Source organism: Phacochoerus africanus, chromosome 2 (assembly GCF_016906955.1).
Source record: "Phacochoerus africanus isolate WHEZ1 chromosome 2, ROS_Pafr_v1, whole genome shotgun sequence".
Lineage (NCBI taxonomy): Eukaryota > Metazoa > Chordata > Mammalia > Artiodactyla > Suidae > Phacochoerus > Phacochoerus africanus.
Window position 1 is genome coordinate 46554850 of NC_062545.1, and position 23439 is coordinate 46578288.

Genomic DNA, 23439 nt, shown 5'->3' on the forward strand with positions numbered 1-23439 from the left:
TTGCCCTAATTCCAACTGTTATGTTTTAAATTCACCAATAATGAGTGAAACCTCAGAAACCCTAGGCCCCACCCTCAACCCCAATAAAGGCAAAACCCCAGGCCAGCCTCTCTTTCTCTCTCTCACTCTTTCCTTCTTCCTGCCACTTTGGCACAGAGCCTCCCCTACCCCCGCCCAGGGGATGGGGGGTGTTGTTGAGCCTCCAGGACCTGTGAGTCCTATCATGCCCGGTTTTTTTCTAAGTTTCGGTGATGGTTGTTGCTAAGGTGACTTTCACTATCATAGTAAGAACCACAAGGGCCAGTTCAGCCACAACTTTTGCTCTGGTTGGGGAAATGTCTGTGGTGTTACCACAGGTGTTATAGGCCCTGGTGAGGTCCTCAGGTTTCCTAGCCCATAGCATCATTATCTAAAGATTGAGACAGGTAAGAAATAAACCTGGATTCCAGTCTAGTGTAGTTTATTAGCTGCAATTAGCTAAAGAAAACTCCTTGGTGTTGAGGCATTCTTTGTTCTCACTCTCATTAGTTCATGAGAAATATTCCTATTTATTAAATCACATTTGGCAAACTTCTATGAATGGGGTTACCAAATCAAAGGACAATGTGTCTCTCCAAAGCAAACATTAGAGAAATAAAACCAAAAACCATACTTTTTTTTTTTTTTGCCACCCCTGTGACACGTGGAAGTTCTCAAGCCAGACATTGAACCCTCACCACAGTAGTAACAATGCCAGACCCTTAACCCAAAATCATACTTCTTAAGACTAAGTTGTTACAATATGACTTAGTAAGAAAAGTAATAGTACTATATATTCATTATTTTAAATTTATTCTAAGAACAATGGATGATTTTATGAAAGAAAGAATCAAAGGCCACCTTGACACAATCCAAACAAAATAGCATAGGTAAAATACTTAACTAATTCACCTTTCCTGCTTTTTGAGACACAACTTTGCATCCTCACCTTAAAGAATTGAGTCATTCCTTCATTTATATCTGGAATAAATGTGTTTTTGCAGCACCTGCAATGCGCCAGCCGCTAGGTTAATTACTTTTACAAATTTTATTATTTCTCATTCGATTTCATAAATCCTGTGAGATATTTTTTATTATCATAATTATACAAATAATTTATCTGAGAAACGTACTCAAGTTACTGCTTTGGTCATATCACTCTGTTTAGAGTTATTAAAATTAAGCATGGTTGAATTTTAAAGGTATTGTACTCTGCTACTTCGTTGATGAAACCTGTTAAAATTATTCTTACCTTACTTTTCTTATTATGAGAGCCTAAACAGAGATCCAGAAATCATCCCAAATGCCACTTTGTTATGAAAGGTATTATTGCCACCCTTTCCTACTAGGGATGTGGATGGCAGAAAGAAGGAAGCAGTAGACTATCCTAAAATTGTGATGAGTTGTGGCTACTATGTCTTCATTTCCATTTGAGTGGAAATGAATTAAATTGGTCAAAGCTACATAAACTGTACTTGTATTTTTATTATTTTGGAGTATAGTTTTCAAAGAAAAGGGTCAGGGCTATGAATTAAATAAAGAAGTAATATTCAGTCATTACGGATCAATAGACTGCTGGATGAAGATTAGGCAACAGAAACTCTGACAAAGTTTTCTAAACAAAGCATGGCTTATTGACCATGAAAAATTGGTCCAAAGCATTAGCACTTTTACTACAAACTGAGAAGGAAACCCCAGAATAGCATCTGGGACATCTGGCTCAAAGAGGTTTAATCCAAGTGCAGAAGATATGTCCCAACATATGTCCCCACTCCCACCCATGGCTTGAAATTCTTGAATTTCATTCACAGGGAATATGACATCCTCTCAAATCAGCCTGAAGTCAGGGAAAGAGAAGGCTTAAATAGTAGTCTTCCCAGTGAGGAATTTAAACCAGCAAAAAACAAAAACAAATAAAAAACAAAAGCAAATTCTAGAACACCATGAACGCTTTGAGAAATTCTGTTACAAAAGTAAAAATTATTTTACTTTATAACAATAAAATAAATATTTATGAGTTAAACACTCCTGGAGAAAGATAAATTTCAAATAGCATTGATATTTGTCCCCATGACTTAAACAGAAATGATTTTAATAAGATACGATGCAGAAGATAATATGATGAGAAAATTTATAAAAAAGGAAGATGATTTAGTGGCTAACAAAAATTCATATAGAGCCAAATAAATTAAGGAAGAAATGTTCTGAAATAAAAGTAGATTAAATAACATATATTCAATACAAACAATAAAGTCAGATTATCACTTACTACCCCACAAAACATCAAAAGTTAGTTCACAATTAATATTTGAGAATATATAGCATTAAGTAGGAGGGAAGAGAAGACAGACAACCCTTAAAATGTGTCAGAATAATGTAAAAGATGGACGACAGCAGAGATACAATTTATAAGAACTAGTCTGTATAAATATCAGAGTCTAATAACTTCCATAGCTAAATGTTGGCAATTTTAAAAATTACATTATTTTTATTTTATTTACTTTTCTACTCTTTCTTATTGCAAACTTAATGAAATATAAACTGTGTTAGACTAACACCTTGCTTTTGACTTTACAACAGATGTAAATACCATGCAGAGTAACTTTTTCCAAAAAGTTATATTTTCTAGGACATGTACATGTACATAAAAGTGTTAAGAAAAAAAAGGAAAACAGTGGAAAATTATACTGACTACATTTCATATAAAGGGAAAAGTACTACAATTAATAAGGCCAGAGTAAAATATTTAAAAGATCATGAGTAATTTGATAGGGATTGCGTTGAATCTGTAGATCGCTTTGGGTAGTATAGCCATTTTTACAATATTAATTTTTCCAACCCAGGAGCATGGATTAGCTTTCCATTTCCTTATATCTTCTTTAATTTCCTTGATTAATGTTTTATAGTTCTCAGCATATAAGTGCTTTACCTCCTTGGTCTGGTGTTTTCCCAGGTATTTATTTTTTGGGGTGAAATTTTCAATGGTATTGTATTTTTGTATTCCTTTTCTAATATGTCATTGTTGGTAAAAAAAATGTGACTGATTTCTTAATGTTAATCTTATATCCTGCTATTTTGCTGAATTTTTTGATCAGTTCAAGTAGTTTTTGGGTTGAGTCCTTCGGGTTTTCTATATATAGTATCATGTCGTCTGCATACAGTGACAGTTTTATCTCTTCTCTTCCTATTTGGATGCCTTTTATTTCTTTTGTTTGTCTAATTCCTGTGGCTAGGACTTCCAGTACTATGTTGAATAACAGTGGTGAGGGTGGACATCCTTGTCTTGTTTCAGATTTTAGTGGGAAGGCTTTCAGCTTTTCTCCATTGAGTATTATATTTGCTGTGGGTTTGTCATAAATGGCTTTAATTATGTTAAGATATGTTCCTTCTATACCCACTTTGATAAGAGTTTTTATCATGAATGGATGTTGGACGTTGTCAAATGCTTCCTCTGCATCTATTGAGATGATCATTTGGTTTTTGACTTTCTTTTGTTAATGTGGTGTATGACTTTGATTGATTTGCATATGTAGAGCCATCCTTGTACACCTGGGATGAATCCCACCTGGTTTTTGATATGTTGTTGGATTTGGATGGCTAAAATTTTGTTGAGAATTTTTGTGTCTATATTCATCAATGATATTCGCCTATAGTTTTCTTTTTTGGTGTTATCTTTGTCTGGTTTCGGAATTAGGGTGATGCTGGTGTCATAGACTGTCTGAGAGGGTTCCTTCTTTTTCAACCTTTTGAAAAAGTTTAATGAGGATCAGTACAATTTCCTCTTCGTATGTTTGGTAGAATTCACCTGTGAAGCCATTTGGTCCTGGACTTTTATTTGTAGGGATTGTTTCTATGACATATTCAATTTCATTTCTAGTGATTGTCTGTTCAGTTGATCTATCTCTTCTTGATTCAGCTTCGGCAGGCTGTTAAGTCTGAAAGTTGTCCATTTCTTCCAGGATGTCAAATTTGTTGGCATATAGTTGTTCATAGTATTCTCTCATGGTTTTTTGTATTTATGTAGTATCTATTGTGACTTCTCATTTTTCATTTCTGATTTTGTTTGTTTTTTTTCTCTCCTCTTGTGGTGATTCTAGCCAGAGGTTTGTCAATTTTGTTTACCTTTTCAAAGAACCAGCTCTCAGTTTGATTGATTCCTTCTACAATTTTTTCAATTTCTATTTTATTGATTTCCTCTTTGATCTTTATGATTTCTTTCCTTCTGCTGACTTTAGGATTTCTTTGTTCTTCTTTTTCTAATTCATTTAGGTGCTAGGTTAAGTTGTTAATTTGAGATTTTTCTTCTTTTTTGAGGAAGGCCTGTATTGTTATGAATTTCTCTCTGAGCACTGCTTTTGCAGCATCACATAGATTTTGAGTGGATGTGTCTTCATTATCATTTGTCTCGAGGTATTTTTGAATTTCCTTCTTGATTTCCTCATTGACACATTGGTTTTTCAGTATCATGTTTTTCAGTATCCATGTCATAAGTTTTTTTCTCATTTCCTTTCCTGTGGTTGATTTCTAGTTTTGTGCCATTATAGTCAGAGAAGGTACTTGAAATAATTTCTATATTCTTAAATTTGTTGAGGTTAGCTTTGTGCCCCAGGATGTGATCAATTCTTGAGAATGTTCCCTGTGCACTTGAGAAGAATATATATTCTGATTTTCTTGGATGTAATGTCCTGAAAATGTCGATTAAGTCTAACTTACCTATGTGTCTTTTAGGATCTCGGTTGCCTTATTGATTTTATATCTAGAGGATCTGTCCATTGATGTCAGTGGGATGTTAAAGTCTCCTACTATGATTGTATTCCCATAAATTTCTCCTTTTATGTCTGTTAGTATTTGCTGTAGGTATCTGGGTGCTCCTATATTAGGGGCATATATATTGATGATTGTAATGTCCTCTTCTTGAATGGTCCTTTAAATATTAAATAGTGTCCTTCTTGGTCTTTCTTTATGTCTTTTGTTTTAAAGTCTATTTTGTCTGATATGAATATTACAACTCCTGCTAATTAATACTGTAAGAATGGCTGTACTACCCAAAGTGATCTACAGATTCAATGCCATCCCTATTAAATTACCCATGACATTTTTCACGCAACTAGAAAAAACTATCCAAAAATTTATATGGAACCAAAAAAGACCCACAATTGACAAAGCAATTCTGAGGAACAAAAACTAAGCAGGAGGCATAACTCTCCCAGACTTCAGGCAATGTTACAAAGCCACAGTCATTAAGACAGTGTGGTACTGGTACCAAAACAGACAGACAGACCAATGAAACAGAATAGAGAATGCAGAAATAAACCCTGACAACTATGGTCAATTAATCTTTGACAAAGGAGGCAAGAACATAAAATGGGAAAAAGAAAGTCTATTCAGCAAGAATTACTGGGAAACCTGGACAGCTGCATGCAAATCAATGAAACTAGAACACACCCTCACACCATGCACAAAAATAAACTCCAAATGGCTGAAAGACTTAAATATAAGACAAGACACCATCAAACTCCTGGAAGAAAACATAGGCAAAACATTCTTTGACATCAACCTTACGAATGTTTTCTCAGGTCAGTCTCCCAAAGCAGCAGAAATAAGACCAAATGGACCTCATCAAACTGACAAGCTTTTGCACAGCAAAGGAAACCAAAAAGAAACCAAAAAGACAACTTACAGAATGGGAGAAAATCATTTCAAATGATGCAACTGACAAGGGCTTAACCTCTAGAATATACAAGCAACTTATACAACTCAACAGCAAAAAAAACCAACAATCCAATGCAAAAATGGGTAAAAGACCTGAATAGACTGTTCCCCAAGGAAGACATACAGATGGCCAAGAAGCACATGAAAAAATGCTCAACATCCCTGATTATTAGAGAAATGAAAATCAAACCTACCATGAGATACCACCTCACCCCAGTCAGAATGGCCATCATTAAGAAGTCCACAAATAACAAATGCTGGAGGGGGTGTGGAGAAAAGGGAACCCTCCTGCACTCTTGGTGAGAATGTAAGCTGGTACAACCACTATGGAGATCAGTATGGAGGTACTTAGAAATCTATACATAGAACTACCATATGACCCAGCAATCCTACTCTTGGCCATAAATCCAGACAAAACTTTCCTTGAAAAAGCCACATGCGCCTACACGTTCATTGCAGTGCTATTCACAATAGCCAAGACATGGAAACAGCCCAAATGTCCATTGACAGACGATTGGATTAGGAAGATGTGGTATATATATACACAATGGAATACTACTCAGATATACAAAAGAACCAAATAATGCCACTTGCAGCAGCATGGATGGAACTAGAGATTCTTATACTGAGTGAAGTAAGTCAGAGAGAGAAAAACAAATCATATGATATCACTTCCATCTGGAATCTAATATATGGCACAGAGGAAACTTTCCACAGAAAAGAAAATCTTGGACTTGGAGGATAGACTTGTGGTTGCCAAGGGGGAGGGGGAGGGAGTGGGGTAGATTGGGAGCTTGGGGTTAATAGATGCAGACTGTTGCCTTTGGAATGGATTAGCAATGAGATCCTGCTGTGTGGCACTGGGAACTATGTCTAGTCACTTATGATGGAGCATGATAATGTGCGAAAATAGAATGTGTACATGTATGTGTAACGGGGTCACCATGCTGTACTGTATATAGATTATTACAAACTATTTAGATTTTCTTGTGCCATACAGTAGCTTCTCACCTATCATCTATTTTACATAGTAGTGTGTATATGTTATTACCACACTCCAAATTCTTGCTTCTCCCGAGGAGTTTCACCTATGGTAGCAATGAGATTGCTTTTGAAATCTATGAGTTTGTTTCTTTTTCTTAAATAAGTTATTTTGTATTATTTTTAGCCTTAATTTTTTCTAATTAGAAGAATAGTAGATTTAAAATATTGTGTTAATTTCAGGTGTACAGCAAGCTGATTCAGATTCTTTTCAGATTCTTTTATAAGTTATTATAAGGTATTGAATATTGTTCTCTATATGGAAAGTAGATCCTGTTGTTTAGCTATATTTTTTGTTTTGTTTTTATCTTTTTGCCTTTTCTAGGGCCGCTCCCACGGCATATGGAGGTTCCCAGGCTAGGGGTCTAATCGGAGCTGTAGCCACCCGCCTGTGCCACAGCCACAGCAACACGGGATCCAAGCCGCGTCTGCAACCTACACCACAGCTCACGGCAACGCCGGATCCTTAACCCACTGAGCAAGGGCAGGGACCGAACCCGCAACCTCATGGTTCCTAGTCAGATTCGTTAACCACTGCGTCACAACGGGAGCTCCTGTTTACCTATTTTATATATAGTGTGTGTATCTGTTAACCCCAAACTCCTAATTAATTTTTCCTTTCCCACTTTCACTTTTGGTAGCTCCTACACTGTTGGTGGAAATGTAAACTGGTGCAACCACAATGTAGAGCAGTATAGAGATTCATCTAAAAAAAATTAAAAATAGAACTCCTATATAATTCAGCAATCCTACTCCTGGCCACATATCTAGAAAAGAAAAAAAAATACTCTATTTGGAAAAAAAAAAAAACAATGTTTATTGCAGCACTACTTACAATAGCCAACCTAAATATCCATTGACAGGTGAATGGATAAAAATGATATGGTATATTACTCAGGCATAAAAAAAATGAAATAAGGCCATTTGCAGCAACATGGATGGATCTAAAGATTATCATACTAAGTGAAGTAAATCAGACAGTAAAAAACAAATATCATATGATATCAATGATACATGGCATCAAAATGATACAAATAACATGTACAAAATAAAAATAGACTCATAGACTTTTTTTTTTTAACGATAATCTCTTAGGTGGTGACTTGTCTCTGTCCCTCCCACTCACATCAGGGTCTGAAGATTAGGAGATATCCTCCTTTTCACCATTCGGCTTTCAGATCAGTGTCTCATCCTCTTCTTTAAACATTCCAGTCATTTGAAGATGGTGCTGCCTATATCTCTTTCTGTGGAATCCACAGCAAACCCTCCTGGGCATTCCTTCTCATTCTAGTTCTTCAGTCTGCCCCCTGGCTCATCATAGTTTTCTCTGATATAACCCCAGTCTTCCTTAGTTATTTCAATATCTGCCCAGTTATCTTCTCGGAAGAATAGAACTTGTTAACTCAAAGCTCTCAGGCTTCATGCTAATTTTCCCACCTATTTCCACTGCAGTATTCTGAATATTAACATACCATCATACCTAATTATATTCCCTCCATAATCTTAATCTTAATTTCAAGTATTTCAGGTTCCACTGACAGCTTCTTTCTCCTTTTAAGTTTACTCCTTCTAGTGCTTTGAAGACAATTCTCCAACCTCATAATCCAATTCCTTTTATCCCTTCATATATATACTCACTTCCTTACTAACCTGAATTAGATTGCACTGTCCATTTCTATATTCACTTCTTGTATACACCACTAATCATTTGCCCCTATCCCTTCATTATTGTAGCCTGGTCAAGATCTGTCTTTTTTATTTCATTTTATTTTATTTTATTTTTAAATATTCAAGTCTTTATTTATTTATTTGTCTTTTTTTTTTTTTTTTGCTTTTTCTAGGGCCGCTCCCGTGGCACATGGAGTTTCCCAGGCTAGGGGTTGAATCGGCACTGCAGCTGCCCTCTTACGCCAATGCCACAGCAAAACAGTATCTGAGCCACGTCTGCAACCTACACCACAGCTCATGGCAATGCTGGATCCTTAACCCACTGAGCAAGGCCAGGGATTGAACCCGCAATCTCATGGTTCCTAGTTGAGTTTGTTAACCACTGAGCCACAACAGGAACTCCCAAGATGTGTCTTTAGTTTAAGCCAATACCCAAGGTATTTCAGGTGAGCATACGAGTGACTACGCATGGTTTGAGGATAATACATTTTACTGTATACCAAACTCACTTTAAATTCATGTTCACTGATTTCAAGGAGGTCTTTATTGCTGCTCATCGATAATACTGTATTTCCCTCAATCTCATCTATTTTACAGCTTTTCATATCATCTTAATTCTTATTTTGCTTAACAAATAGAACAATCGGAAGATAATTTCCAAATGATTCAACATATTCAAAGCACCTAAATCCATAAAAATATTCTGCTTTTCCTCCTATTAAAATGGATATAATGTCCTTTATCCCATCTAACTCCCTTTCTTGTGTACTATATCCCACCTTATTTCTCCTATTTTTTTGAAAATGACCTATTTTAAACTTGCTGTAACTACTAATCCATTGCTCTATATTTCTACTAAATTTTAAAGGAAAAGACCATTTTTTTTCCTTCCATTCACTTGTGAACTTGGTCTAATTAATGTTTTCCCGACTATTCTATCAAACTGCTGTTTTCATGGAAATGTCATTTCCAATTGCTAGTTGCAAAAATCATCTCTCATTTTCCTCTTAATATATCTAGCCACATATTTTGAGATAGTCAAGAATTGTCTTGATATTCTTAAAACACTTCATAGTTTCTGTGAAGATTTTCTGACCTCAACTCACTCACTCCTACTTTTCAGTCTTACATCCCTATCCTTTAATTCCTCAAAATATATGAGTGCCCGAGATCTCAATGTGCAAATGTCTCACATCCCTATCTAGGCTCACTCCAGGTAATGTCATTCAGTTTCCTGGTTTTAAACACTATGTCTGTGTTGCTGGCTTTCAAATGTGTATATTCAGCCTGGATGTCTCCTTTAGAAAGGAAACCAACACACCTGAATGGCTGCCTACTTCACTATGGCTACTTGGCTGTATTAAGTATCCCAGCTAACATGTTCAAACTGACTTCTTGATTTCCATCCTTCAACCATGCTTCTCTTTCTACATATTTTCTGATTTTAGGAAATTATATTCCAACCTTTCATGAGCAAAAACCCTTGGCTTCTTTTTAGCTCCTGACTCGCATCCAGGCCTTCAGCAAAACATTAAACCTTCTATAGAAATATATTCCTGGAGTTCCCGTCGTGGCGCAGTGGTTAACGAATCCGACTAGGAACCATGAGGTTGCAGGTTCGGTCCCTGCCCTTGCTCAGTGGGTTGACGATCTGGCGTTGCCGTGAGCTGTGGTGTAGGTTGCAGACGCGGCTCGGATCCTGCGTTGCTGTGGCTCTGGCGTAGGCCAGGTGGCTACAGCTCCGATTAGACCCCTAGCCTGGGAACCTCCATATGCCGCGGAAGTGGCCCAAAGACATAGCAAAAAAAAAAAAAGAAATATATTCCTGACCAGAATCTACTGTATAGCACAGGAAAATCTACTCAGTTTGTAATAGCCTATATGGGAAAAAGAATGGATATATTTATGTGTATGACCAACTCACTTTGCTGTACACCTGAAACTAATACAATATTGTAATTCAAATATACTCTAATAAAAATAAATAAAAAAGAAAAAAGGAAATATGTTCCAAATCTGGTCTTTATTTACTAGCATCACATATCTTCATGGTGGCAATGTCACTCACCACCATTTCTAGGTGATATTACATAGTGGCTTCCTAACTGGGGTCCTGGTTTCTTCTTTTTCTATTGCTGTAAAAGAGTATTTTTTTTTCACATTAAGAGAAATTCTTCAGGTATTCTTATTTTTTCATTATCTGCATAACTGTAGTTCATAAATTCCACCTTATTTTCAAATTATTAGCACTTTCAAACCAAAACATTCCGCAATAACTTCAGAGCCTCATCGAAGTTGTGATCCATTAGTCCAATGACTCCAAGACATCAATTATCCCTTTTCCTTTTCCACCAGATTCCACTTATGCCCCACCTAATCCTATTTTATTGGTATAGGTAAAAAGTAACTCCTTTCTATTACTGTGTTGTTTGTGGTCACTACATGCCAAATAAATTCTTAATGATTTGTACTTTACTCTCTTTCTCAAGGTGGCAGTTTCGTTTCCTCTCTCATTTAATCACAGGGATTTAGACCCAGTCTATATGTTCATGTAAATAAACATATATCATCATCACCTTTCTCTCTTGTCTCTTCATTTTATTCCTTCACCGACTCCATGTATTTTCTCCCCAGATTCAGGATAGAAAAGGGTTGAGGTGTGTGGATATATTTTGGGGAAATATGCAGGAGGATTTTCTACATGGAAGCTGTTTGAGCTCAGCTCAGCATCTCTGGAGATTTTGGTATAAATACACATTGCAGTCCCCACCTAAGACCTACTGAATTGGAAACTCTAGGGGGAGAGGGCAACCAGTTGTGTTTTAAACAGGCCTTCGGGGGATTCTAATGCAACTAAATTCTGGTACAGTTCCTATGAGAATCACTGTTCCCAAAACACATACCTTCTAAGATAATAATGCACGGATAAATTTTTAGCTAAAGGCATTTAAGTCAAAAGGCTTTTATTTTTCTTGTTATTTTCAGTAATTCTCTTAATCTCCTTTAAGAAAAGAAAAATAGTCTTTAAGACTACATTTTTGTCATTGCTTCAACTTCATGCTTTATTTATTTATCTTGCTGATATCATTACTGCTTCATCCAAGTCAGAGTTAGCAAATTTTTAAATTATCAGTTGGTGATTTTGGGGGCTGTGAGAATCTGGGAGCTGAAAATCTTGTTTTGTGTTCCAAATTTTCACCACATTTTTATTGATTTCTGAGGCTTTGGTTTTCACTCATCATTTAAATGAGAATGTGTTATTTCTAGTCTGTTGAAGCATTTTTTTTCTCTCCTGTCACTTTCTTTATATTTCACCCTCTACTCTTCAGTAAACTAATTTAAGCAAAGGAGGCAATGATATTTTTAATTAAGTAGGTTCAAGACTAGCACAATGTATATTGTGCTCAATGAAAATTCTTAAAGTACATGGGTAATCTCAAAATTAGAACATATTTAATGGCTCATATTAATTTCATGAGTAAGTTTGTTTCAGAGTTGTTACAACTACTTATTTGACATAGTTCACCCATGGTAGGAAAACCTAACCTGAATTTCTATAACACTTATCTCATATAAAAACGTGATTTACGAATGATTCAAGATCAAATTCCATCATTTAAACATTCAGTCTGCTAATTAATAATGTAATAATAAATTGAGGGAAGACAGCAATGCTTTTAATTATCTAGTTTTCCCTTTGACAATAAAATTAAAAAAAAAACCCTATGGTTAATGTTAAAACAAAACCTTCTAGATAGCCAGACTAATGGTAATAACCAGAGCCAATAAAAGCACCTTACATGATAAAAAATAAATGCACATAACGTATATTTACCTCTGTTTATATACTACTATCCATATTTTCAAAAGTTGACTACTTTTCTAAAGTAGATTCATAATTAACACTATCAGATTAATAAGTAAAAATTATAAATTAAAAGCCAATATTTTTATAAGGATAATATTTGGATTTTTTGGTAAGTTAATATAAGATTGAATGCATACACAAATTTGACTGGATGTGTTGGATATTCTAAGATCTTGATATAATGATGTATTTTCTCTTCAATCTTTTTTGAAAATGTCAACTTTTAATCTTGGATTTAGACTCCTTTGAAATTGATAAAAATGCTATCAACTGTATCTGTACTATGCATGACTCTGAGATGTGCATGAAAGTTTTTTTTCAGTGTGTTTTAAGTCTCTCCTATACCAAAGCTTTTAATTTTCTGCTTTTATGAATATTCTAAATTTTTTGAGGTTGTTTATGCCCTTCAGTAATGCCCAACAGAACTTACTTTAAGCAGCCAGATAAAAGTTGAGCAAGTGTGAAGAGTACAAATTGTACTTATCAATGGTGTGAAAACATATCTATAAAACTATTTAAAATGGTCTAAAATTTTAGGCCCAGATAACTAGGTCACTTCTGTCATTTATAAATGGGTAATATTTAGCAAGTTTTTACTTAAGTAAAGAAAGCACTGTTTCCCAAAAGTTTGCCTAAAGATCCTAAAGGAAAACTATCAGCTGAGGTCTGTGAACCAGAGAGATAGTTAATTTATACTTTCAAATATAATATAATAATAATGTATTTGTACATTAGAAGTGACACTGTGGTACTTACATTATCTCTTCTTTCTAGACCTTCAAATATTATTGTTATCCTAAAAATCTCCATTATAAGGCAAACCATATACTTTATAACTGTATGACCAAATTATGATTGAGAATTTCTCAAGTACTTATTTAAAACCAATACCACAACAATTAATCATCCCATAAAAAACACATTCAGATTTTATTTTTGCTTTTTAGGGCCGTACCTGAGGCACATGCACATGGAACCACATGCACAAGGCTAGGGGTCGAATTGGAGCTACAACTGCTAGCCTATGCCACAGCCACAGTAATGCAAAATCTGAGCCACATCTGCAAGCTACACCATAGCTCATGGCAATGCTAGATCCTTAACCCACTTAGAGAGGCCAGGGATCGAACCCGCAACCTCATTGTTCCTAGTCGGATTCATTGCCACTGTGCCACAATTCGAACCCTCACATTCAGATATTTCTACTTTAACTGGACATAAAATATTATAAGCCATTTCAAATTTTAAGCTTAAAACAACATTGTTTTATTTTTGTTTACAGGCTTTAAAATTCATATATTATTGTTTAAAAATAGAAAAGTAGTTAATTATACCTGCAGTGATAATTTTCCTCATACTTCATATCTGTGGCCTTAGTCTTGCAAGGAAATGCCTCATGTGGTGTTTGAAGATGCTTACAAAGCTTGTCTGTAAATATAGGTAAACACATGCACATGATATCCTAGAAAAGATTAAAGAGAATTTGTTACAAAAATTGTATGTATCTCAAGATTCTCACATGGGGAAAATGGAAATATTTTTGTAAGTGTGTAGTACAAGTTCTCAGTGCAACAGTGAAGAAACCTCTGTTTTCGAAAATGTCCCAGTGTCATTTCCCATGTCACACACTCTTCCTACTGCCTTATTTCAGCACTCCACTAGTTGAGAGTTGGGACCCCTTGAATGCAAGCAAGCTTTTGACTCTGGAGAAAGGACGCTGTGTGACTTTCAAGGTTATGTTTATAAAGCCATGCAGTATCTAGATATCTGGGGATGTTTGGGACACAGCCAACAGGCTGTGAGGAAGCCCATGCCCCATAGAGAAGTTGTCTTTAGGGTTCTGGCTGTGAGTTCCAGCTGAGGATATGGTTGAGAGCTAGCATCAGACACTGGACAAGTATGTAAGATAATCATTTGTGGGAACTATTAAATTATTTCCTAGTCTTGCTTATTTAAGTATTAAATTAGGGATTTCCCATCATGGCTCAGCAGAAATGAATCTGACTAGTATCCATGAGGACATGGGTTCAATCCCTGGCCTCACTCAGTGGGTTGAGGATCCAGTGTTGTTGTGAGGTGTGATGTAGGCCAGTGGCTACAGCTCTGATTCAACCCCTAACCTGGGAACCTCCATATGTCATGGGTGTGACCTTAAAAAGACTCCAAAACATATATATATATATAATTAAAAAGTTAATTATATAAACAATCAAATATAAAGGAAGTGTTTTTTAAGTACAAGTGGAAAGTTTGCAAAATAGCATTGTTCATAAGGGAAAAGTCTATCAGAATAACAAAAAATGAAATTGAAGAGTATTTTTGAAAATGAGATTTTAAAATGGGAAAAAAAGTGAAAATGATCAAGTTATGTAGATTTTCTGATGTTCCTGAGTTTAAAAATTATAATATGTTAATTGGAATTTTATTTGTACTTTTCAAGTAGTTGAGTAACTGTAAAATATGCATATATTTTAAAGCCACTCTCTTGTACATTAGACTTGGACTTACCTTTGGAATATCAATGCAGTCAGTACCATTCTGACATGGATTTGGTGAACACACATTGACATCTGTCTCATAGTTTTGACTGAAAAACCCTTCTAGGCAACAACATTCCAGTGATTCCTCACAGAATGAACCTTAAAAGATGACACACACAAAGGAAATATGAACATAGACATGTAGCAAAATTTAGTATAGAAAACATCTCTGCTATTCATGAAATCTTCAACACATTTATCATGACATAATTTACATATCATAGAATTTACCCATTGCCCATCTATAATCCAATAATTTTTGCAAATATATAGAACTATTGAATTATCAGCACTATCCCATTTTGGCACATTTTCATTACCAGAAAAGAGCTCTTTTATGGTCAGTCTTTGTCCCCAGCTCCAGCCCCAGGCAACCATTAATTTTTTTGTCTCTATAGATTTACTTTTTCTGGGCATCTCATATAAATGGAATGGTACACTACATTGTCTTTTCTGATTGGCTTCTTTTGTTTAGAATAAAGATTATAAGGATTTTTTTAAGGAATTTATTTTATTTTATTTATTTATTTTTTTATCGTTATTCCCCCAAACACAATTTTTTTTTCCACTGTACAGCATGGGGACCCAGTTACACATACATGTATACAGAATTTTTTCTCCCATTGTCATGCTCCATTGTAAGTATCTAGACATAGTTTTCAGTGCTACACAGCAGGATCTCATTTTTAACCCATTCCAAAAGCAATAGTTTGCATCCGTTAACCCCAAACTCCCAATCCATCCCACTCCCTCCCCCTCCCCCCAGCCAACCACAAGTCTATTCTCCAAGTCTATGGTTTTCTTCTCTGTGGAAAGGTTCATTTGTACTGTATATTAGATTCCAGATAGAAGTGATATTATATGGTATTTGTCTTTTTCTTTCTGACTTACTTCACTCAGGGTGAGAGTCTCTAGTTCCATCCATGTTGCTGCAAGTGGCATTATTTGATTCTTTTTTTGGCTGAGTAGTATTCCACATCTTCCTAATCCAATCATCTGTCGATGGCCATTTGGGTTCTTTGAAAAAATCCTACATTTTTATGTTTCTGGATTTGTTGTGTTCATATTTTGTTGAGGATTTTCAAAATACTCATTTGTGATTTTATTGTTATTTTTTTGCCTAGTATGAGAATAATTCTAGCCTCACAAAACATGTTCAAAAGTCTCCTCTTCTATTTTTTAAAAACTTCATAAGGATTATGAGTAAATATTTGTAAGATCTGTACCAATTTTCTATTTCTTAAGACAATTTTAGTGATTTTTGTCTTTCTAGAATTAAGTAATCTAATTTCTTATCATAATCATGTCCATGGTATTATCTATAATCATTTCAATTTTGAATTGTTATTATTTATGTCCCCACTTTAAATTCTAGTTTTAACTTGTGTCTTCCCTTGTTTATTTCTTAGTCTAAGAAAAGATATGTCACTTTTGTTTTCCTAAAAAAATGTTTTGTTTCAATTTTTCTTATCAGTTTTAATGATTTTGCCATATCTTCCAATTTGCTTTCTTTTGTGTGTTTAGGTTCGATTTGCTCTTCTTTTTCTAGTAATGTAAGTTAGAAGCTTAGAATATTGATTTAGATCTTTATCTTTTTTTAATGAAGGAATTTAGAATGATAAACTTCCCTGTAAGCATTGTTTTATCTACATTTCATAAATTTTGATAGGCTGTGTATGTGTATACTCCACTGTAATTTCTTAATTTGATTGTTTAATTAATTAATTAATTAATTTTCCAAATATTTGAAGATTTCTCAAAAATTTTCTGCTTTGAATTTCTCATTTAATTCTGTTAGGATCCGAAAGCATGTATCATATTATTTTAATTCCTTCATATTTATTGAGACTGGTTTTGTGATCATGCTCATTTGTTATATATTATCTATCCATAGCAAGTTGAGCCTGCGTATGCTTTGTGCTGGATACAACGTGGGAGTGAATGCTTCCTTAAAATTTGTGCCCTAGGAAAGTCACTTGTCTTCCTGTAGTCCTCACTCTATTTTTTTTTTTTGTCTTTTGTTGTTGTTGTTATTGTTCCTATTTCTTGGGCCGCTCCCGCGGCATATGGAGGTTCCCAGGCTAGGGGTTGAATCGGAGCTGTAGCCACCGGCCTATGCCAGAGCCACAGCAACGCGGGATCTGAGCCGCGTCTGCAACCTACACCACAGCTCATGGCAACGCCGGATCGTTAACCCACTGAGCAAGGGCAGGGACCGAACCCTCAACCTCATGGTTCCTAGTCGGATTCGTTAACCACTGCGCCACGACGGGAACTCCCCTCACTCTAAAATCATGTGAATAGAACAAATAAAGTTGTGACACTGTAGCCTAAGTCTGGAAGCTCCATTGCAGCTTTCATATGACCAGGATCATCACATATTTCATAGCAGAATTGAGAGATGTTTGATTCTGTTTCCCATGTTGCTGTCAAGCACCTCCTAGTGGCAATTCATACATGCTGGGGAGAGCTGAATGGGGAAATATTTGTCTTCCTGCTAGAAATGACATACCTGGCCTCCCATGTACAAAAAATTAAAATATATATATTTGTACTTTAAGTCGTACACCTTGTTAACCAATCACTTGTCATTCAGTCACCCAAGACCAAAAAGTATATAGCATATTCATTGGAAAAAAATCTTTATATAAAACTCATATAGCATTATGGTAACAAGGGCATTAAGCAACATTTAAATGCAAAGAATTAATTTACTTAGCAACAGTATACAAGCCAAAAAAAAAAAAAACTTAGAAAATGTTTTTAATTGATTTGAGGTTGGGATTGCATACAAAATTCTGAAATATAAAGGCATAAAGGCAGTATAAAATGTTGAGTAACCACATCACTGGCATTATTACAATAACTCAACCACTAATTTCAGGATATTAATACCTGAATAATTATTTTCATCAAGGAAAAAGAATGAATACACATTTCTCAGTGTTGTGATATATTAACATATTGCATATGAAATAATTATTGGAAATGACATTGAATTATATTTGAGACAAAATGTTAATTAGCATCATATTAAGAAATTGCTTGAATGATCCTTCCTTATATGTACCTAATGCTTGACATTTCCATAGTAGTTATAGCCATACTATTTGGTAAAATTCTTAAAATAAACTTAGGATTAATAAAAGGCCATTATTATCCAGTTTCATAGCTGAATTTTCTTTTAAGTAGAAAACTAATTTTGTTAAGGTTAAGACACTTGCAACATGTCATACAGTTGGTTAATTAATGACACATAATAATAAAAAAGTGTGTAGTCCACCTAATCCTATTATAATTCACCGCAACACAGGCCCACAACACATTAGATCTGTCCTATTATCACTTGACTGTTAGCATTAGTCCAATATCCACACTGTAGGATACAATATCATTTGTAAAAATATAAAAAGACACAAGGAGTTCCCGTCATGGTGCAGTGGTTAATGTATCCGACTAGGAACCATGAGGTTGCAGGTTCGATCCCTGGCCTTGCTCAGTGGGTTAAGGATCTGGTGTTGCTGTGAGCTGTGGTGTAGTTTGCAGATGCAGCTCGGATCCCGCATTACTGTGGCTCTGGCGTAGGCCAGCGGCTACAGCTCCGAGTCAACCCCTAGCCTGGGAACCTCCATATGCCATGGGAGTGGCCCAAGAAAAGGCAAAAAGACAAAAAAAATGAATACACATATGTATATATAAAGACACAAAAATTAATAAAGTATTTCTTTGGCTTCTCATACAAACAAAAAGTTCTCACAATGTATAAATATAGCTCTGTAGATATTTGCTGTGCCAATTTTCAAGGTAATCCACAGGGTAAAATAGTGTATAGTGAAATGTACATTTTTTAGCATTTAGTTTGAAAAAATTCTCATAAAGTTGCAATGATAGTACCAAGAAGTCTTGGATATGGATACACGTTTTAGAACTATCATGATGTGAGATAATATAAGAAAAGGAATGTATATATATATGTAACTGGACCACCTTGCTTTACAGTAGAAATTGGCACAACGTTGTAAATCAATTATACTTTAATTTACTGGGGACAAATATTAAGAATAAAAATGAAGTGTGACTATTTATGGGCATGGATTGGTATGGCCTAGAATATATGGGTTCTCTTTCTACTTCTTCCACATATCAAAGTGTTTACATGAGGCCCCATGTGAAAATAAGCTCCTTTATATCAAACTATGGAACACTTAAAAAAAAAAAAAAACCTGTTCAATGTAAAATCAATTTACTGGACAGTAAATACAAAAGTGGGTGATACATCTTTTCATTTTAGACTTATTAACAGATACATACAGCAATGCACATATATCATGCATAACCAAATAATTTAAACTAAGATATTAAGCAGATTTATGCTTAAATTATCTGAGTATATTTTACTTTAATGGCAACCATAATGGGACTTCTATAAAGCAACCTAACTCTGCTATTATAATAAGGTTCATATATCCATAAAAATCACAATAAATGGCAGATCATTTTAGACTGCAAAGTTTCATTATGATTTTAAGTAAGCACTTTTGGTCAATTCTCTAATAATGTGTCAAAAATTTCTAAAGCAATTCTTTGTAAAATAATGAACAGCAGTTAGTTGAGCATTTTATTTACATAAATTCATGTAAGGTTGAAGCTGTTATACTCTATGGATAGGCAACACAAAGACATCACCAAATAGGAGAGTAATTTGCCTTTCATTCCTATGGGAAGAGAAATAGTTGCTAGGAGCTCTACTCATGGACCAGACAAGTAAAATCAGCAGCAAACACAAGAAAATTGAAGAAAGACAGCCAACTTGTTGACTTATGTTTGATTGCAGTTTTAAGACTATCAAGATGAAGAATCGCTTCAAAATTTATTGAAAATATTTTAAATTCATCCATGTTAAAAGTCATTCTGTATAAGATTGATATTTAGGTATTTCAGATAAATGAAAAAAACATTTGTTATTAATTTTATGCATGCCTTAGAAAACACCACTTAAGTACTCTTATTTTCATGTTATTAATTCAGTTTCAACCATGTGTGATGTGAAATTTTAATAAACACATTAACTTTGTTGAGTTCCTAATGTGTGTCTCTCACTACTATGCTTTTCTACTCAAAAGCCCAGGATTGAGTCTCCAACCTATTTTAAGAAGCTGAATATTTTCATTTTGCGCAAACGGCTGCATTATTTTTCTCTAAAAAGCCAGATAATGATTATTTTAGAATTTGAGGGTGTAGGGTCTCTTGCCTGAATCAACTCGGCTATTGCATCATGGAAGCGCCTATGGAAGACTCTATGTAAATGAATGAGAATGACTGTATTGTTTTGCTTTTATTTATTTTTTTTTGATAAAGCAAACTGCTCTTTAAAGCTCTTCATCAGTATTAATCTAGCAAAGTTATAAAGTAGACACTGTCATACCCATTATTAAAGGCTGAATTTTGAATACCCCCTAAATTCATGTCTTGAAACCACACCTTAATGTGATGATTTTAGGGGTAGGGACTTTGGAAGGTAGTTAGGATAGATGACCTCAGGAGATTGGAGCCCTCATGAGCGGGATTAGTGACTGATAAAAGTCCTGAGAGCATTTTCTTCCTCTTTTTGCCCTCTGCCAAATAAGGATATCATTAGTCAGAAGCCTGCAACCTAAAAAGGGTCTTTCCCAGAACCTGACCATGCCCACACTCTGATCTTGGACCTATAGGCTCCAGAATTGTGAGAAATAAGTTCCTATTGTTTATAAGCCACCTGGTCCATGTATTTTTTTGTGAGAACAGGCTGAATTGACTAAAATGTGTGTTACAGATGAGGTAAAAAACATAGGGCAAATGGTTAAAAAAAAATACCCATTCCTATGTCATTCATCAGAAACTGCAAGAAGCACAAAATGTGAGACTGCATTAGACACATACCCAAAGACATGTTAATTCATGCAAAGAACAACAACAAAAAAGTAACAAAGAAGCAAAGAGATATGGGCCCTAAACTAAATCTTCATGCCATTTTCAACTTAAAGGTAACAAGAGGCAGAAATCAAGGCGGTTTCTAGAACCCTGTGTTGGTATGGGGAGGGTGTGTGGACTCCAGTCAGACTAGGGGTGTATTGAAAATGCCACTTAGGTCACATAGCCCAGGGTGCAATTTTAGGCTAGGTTGAATAAGACTAAGTACTTATTTTCCATCAGCCAAAGTTTTCGTTTAATACTTGCAAGGTTTTCTAGTGGAGAAATTACATTTTCAATTAGAAAGATATGTTTGAGCAACAACAAACTGATATTAACAGAAAGAGAGGAAAGATCTGCCATTAATACTAAACGTATCCACCTCAAGGTCACAATCTGTTTATCTCTAATTGGGTAGGAGAGTAAAGCCTCCTCTACAAATCTAATTTCATTTTCATGTTTAGTCTAAACTTTAAGATTTGAACAGAGATCTGCTTAATCTCTAGCTGAAAGCACCTCAATATCCAAATACCAGACAAACTTAAATGTTTCTCAGTGAATCTGAAAAACAGGAATGAAATCACACAAGTGGAAAGAGTATTTCAAAAAAAGAGTTAAAAAGAATAAAGCATAATAAAGTATTTAACAATTTTGTGCTAGGAAAAACTGAAAACTGCAAAACATGTAACAAAATTTACACAGATGAATATAGAATGGCTGAAGTCACTCATAACATAAAAAATAATTCAACAACTATCCTAAAAGACACTGAGTCTGAATTTTCTGAATCTTTAAAGTCTGTCAAAATTGTAAAATTGGATTCATTATATTCCTGAACAGTCCTATTGAAAGAAAATGTCCCATGAAATCTGAAATTTTCTAGTAACCACAATAAAAAAATAACAAAGCAAGTAAAATTATGCATATACATAAAAAACTCAATAAAAAAATGGACAAAGAACTTAAATAGGTTCTTCACAAAAAATATCAAAAGCCCAATAAAAGTTCAAAGCTTTACTATTAGTAAACGTAGAAATAAAAATTAAACCAAAATAATATGTTAGTACATACTTGTCAGAGTGGCAGTAAATAAAAATGGGTAACATGCAGGGTGGTGTGTGATTGTACACAAAAGGAAAGTTTAATACATGCTCATACAAGTATATGATAGCCATCCTAACACATGTGAAGTGATATCTTAATTGTGGTTTTGATTTTCATTCCCATGATGAGCACTGATGTTGAACTATTTATGCTTTGTCATTTACATATTGGTCATTCGTCCTCTTTGGAGAAATGTCTGTTCAGGTGTTTGCTCATTTTTAATTGTATTGTTATTATTATTTTTCTTTTGTTACAAAATACATGTTTCTTATATATATTTTAAGTCTTTATCAGATAGAGAGTTTGCAGATAGTCTCTCTCATTCCATAGCTTGCCTTTTCCATTTTTTACATGATTTCCTTCCCTGTGCAGAAGCGCTTTAGTGAGTGTAGTCCACCTGCGTATTTTTGCTTTTGTTGTCTCCACTTTTTAAATTGTCCTGCTTTGTTTCTCTCTGACTCCATGAAAGCTGGCTTTATGAGAGTTAATTGTGGGAACAAAGAACATACTATTAATTAATTGAATTATCTTTTTTCACTGTACTTCTATTATAATGCTTATTTTTTATAAGCATAAGCAAGAAATTTAGATTATGTATTATAACGTAAGAATTCCATTTTAAGGGTGTCAACTGGTTAATAAGTTACAAGTCTTTTCTTACTAATTTATATGACTTAATATATAACCTAAGTACTAATCTTTTACTCTTTTTATGAATTGAAAATTTGGTTGATTTTGTGACTTTAAATTTTATGATGTTTTAATTATTAGAAGTTCTTAATGTAGTCAAATATATAAACATTTTCAGGTTTAATAGTTTGAATGTTCATATCATTTGTGTGTACATGTGCAATGTGTTTTTGTTTGGGTGGGTTTAAAAAATTATTCTGCATGGGGAGTCACATCTCCTGCTCTGTTTTTTTAAATTTGACTTCCTTTTTTCCCCTCTAATTGATCTGGGGATAACCCAGGTCCTGCTTCTTCCTTCATAGCTGGTCTACAACATCTGTTAGGTCGTGTCAGTCCATTTCTTGTTGGGGAGCATCACAGACTCCTCTGGCTGACCATTCAAAGTTTGTAATCATCTTATCAAATTTTTTGCTAAACTCCCTTGGGATATTGATTCAAATTGTACTGAGAAATTTTAGATCAAACTGAAAATTAATTGACATAATTGAGACAGTCTTCTTGTGCATGAAGGTGCTATTGCTCTTAACAAATTTAGACACATTGAAATGCTTTAAAATGTAGACATCCTTGACTATCTCATGTTAGATTTAGCACATATTTTTATTCATACTATAAAATATTTCTTTTTAAATTATGTGTTCTAACAGCCCATTAACAGTGTATAGAATAACAATGATTGTTGTATAATAAGATTATATTCACTCCCCTTGCTAAACGATCTATCTTACAGAGTAAATATTTTATCCAATGTATGTTTTAAGATACAGCAAAAAAATCTTCTTTCCTGTATCTTATATATTTCTTCTGGGATCCTTTTCTTCCTTCCTGAGTATATATTTTGGAAGTCCT

The 23439-nt window shown here is 34.5% G+C and overlaps 1 protein-coding gene across 1 annotated transcript in view; it reads right to left on the minus strand.

Moving 5' to 3' along the window:
* Positions 1 to 23439, minus strand: part of EYS (eyes shut homolog) — a 1324234-nt gene that overhangs the window by 1244102 nt on the left and 56693 nt on the right. Inside the window, 2 exon segments of the mRNA XM_047769134.1 lie at positions 13642 to 13769; positions 14816 to 14946. Of these exon segments, the coding sequence (XP_047625090.1) occupies positions 13642 to 13769; positions 14816 to 14946 (259 nt within the window).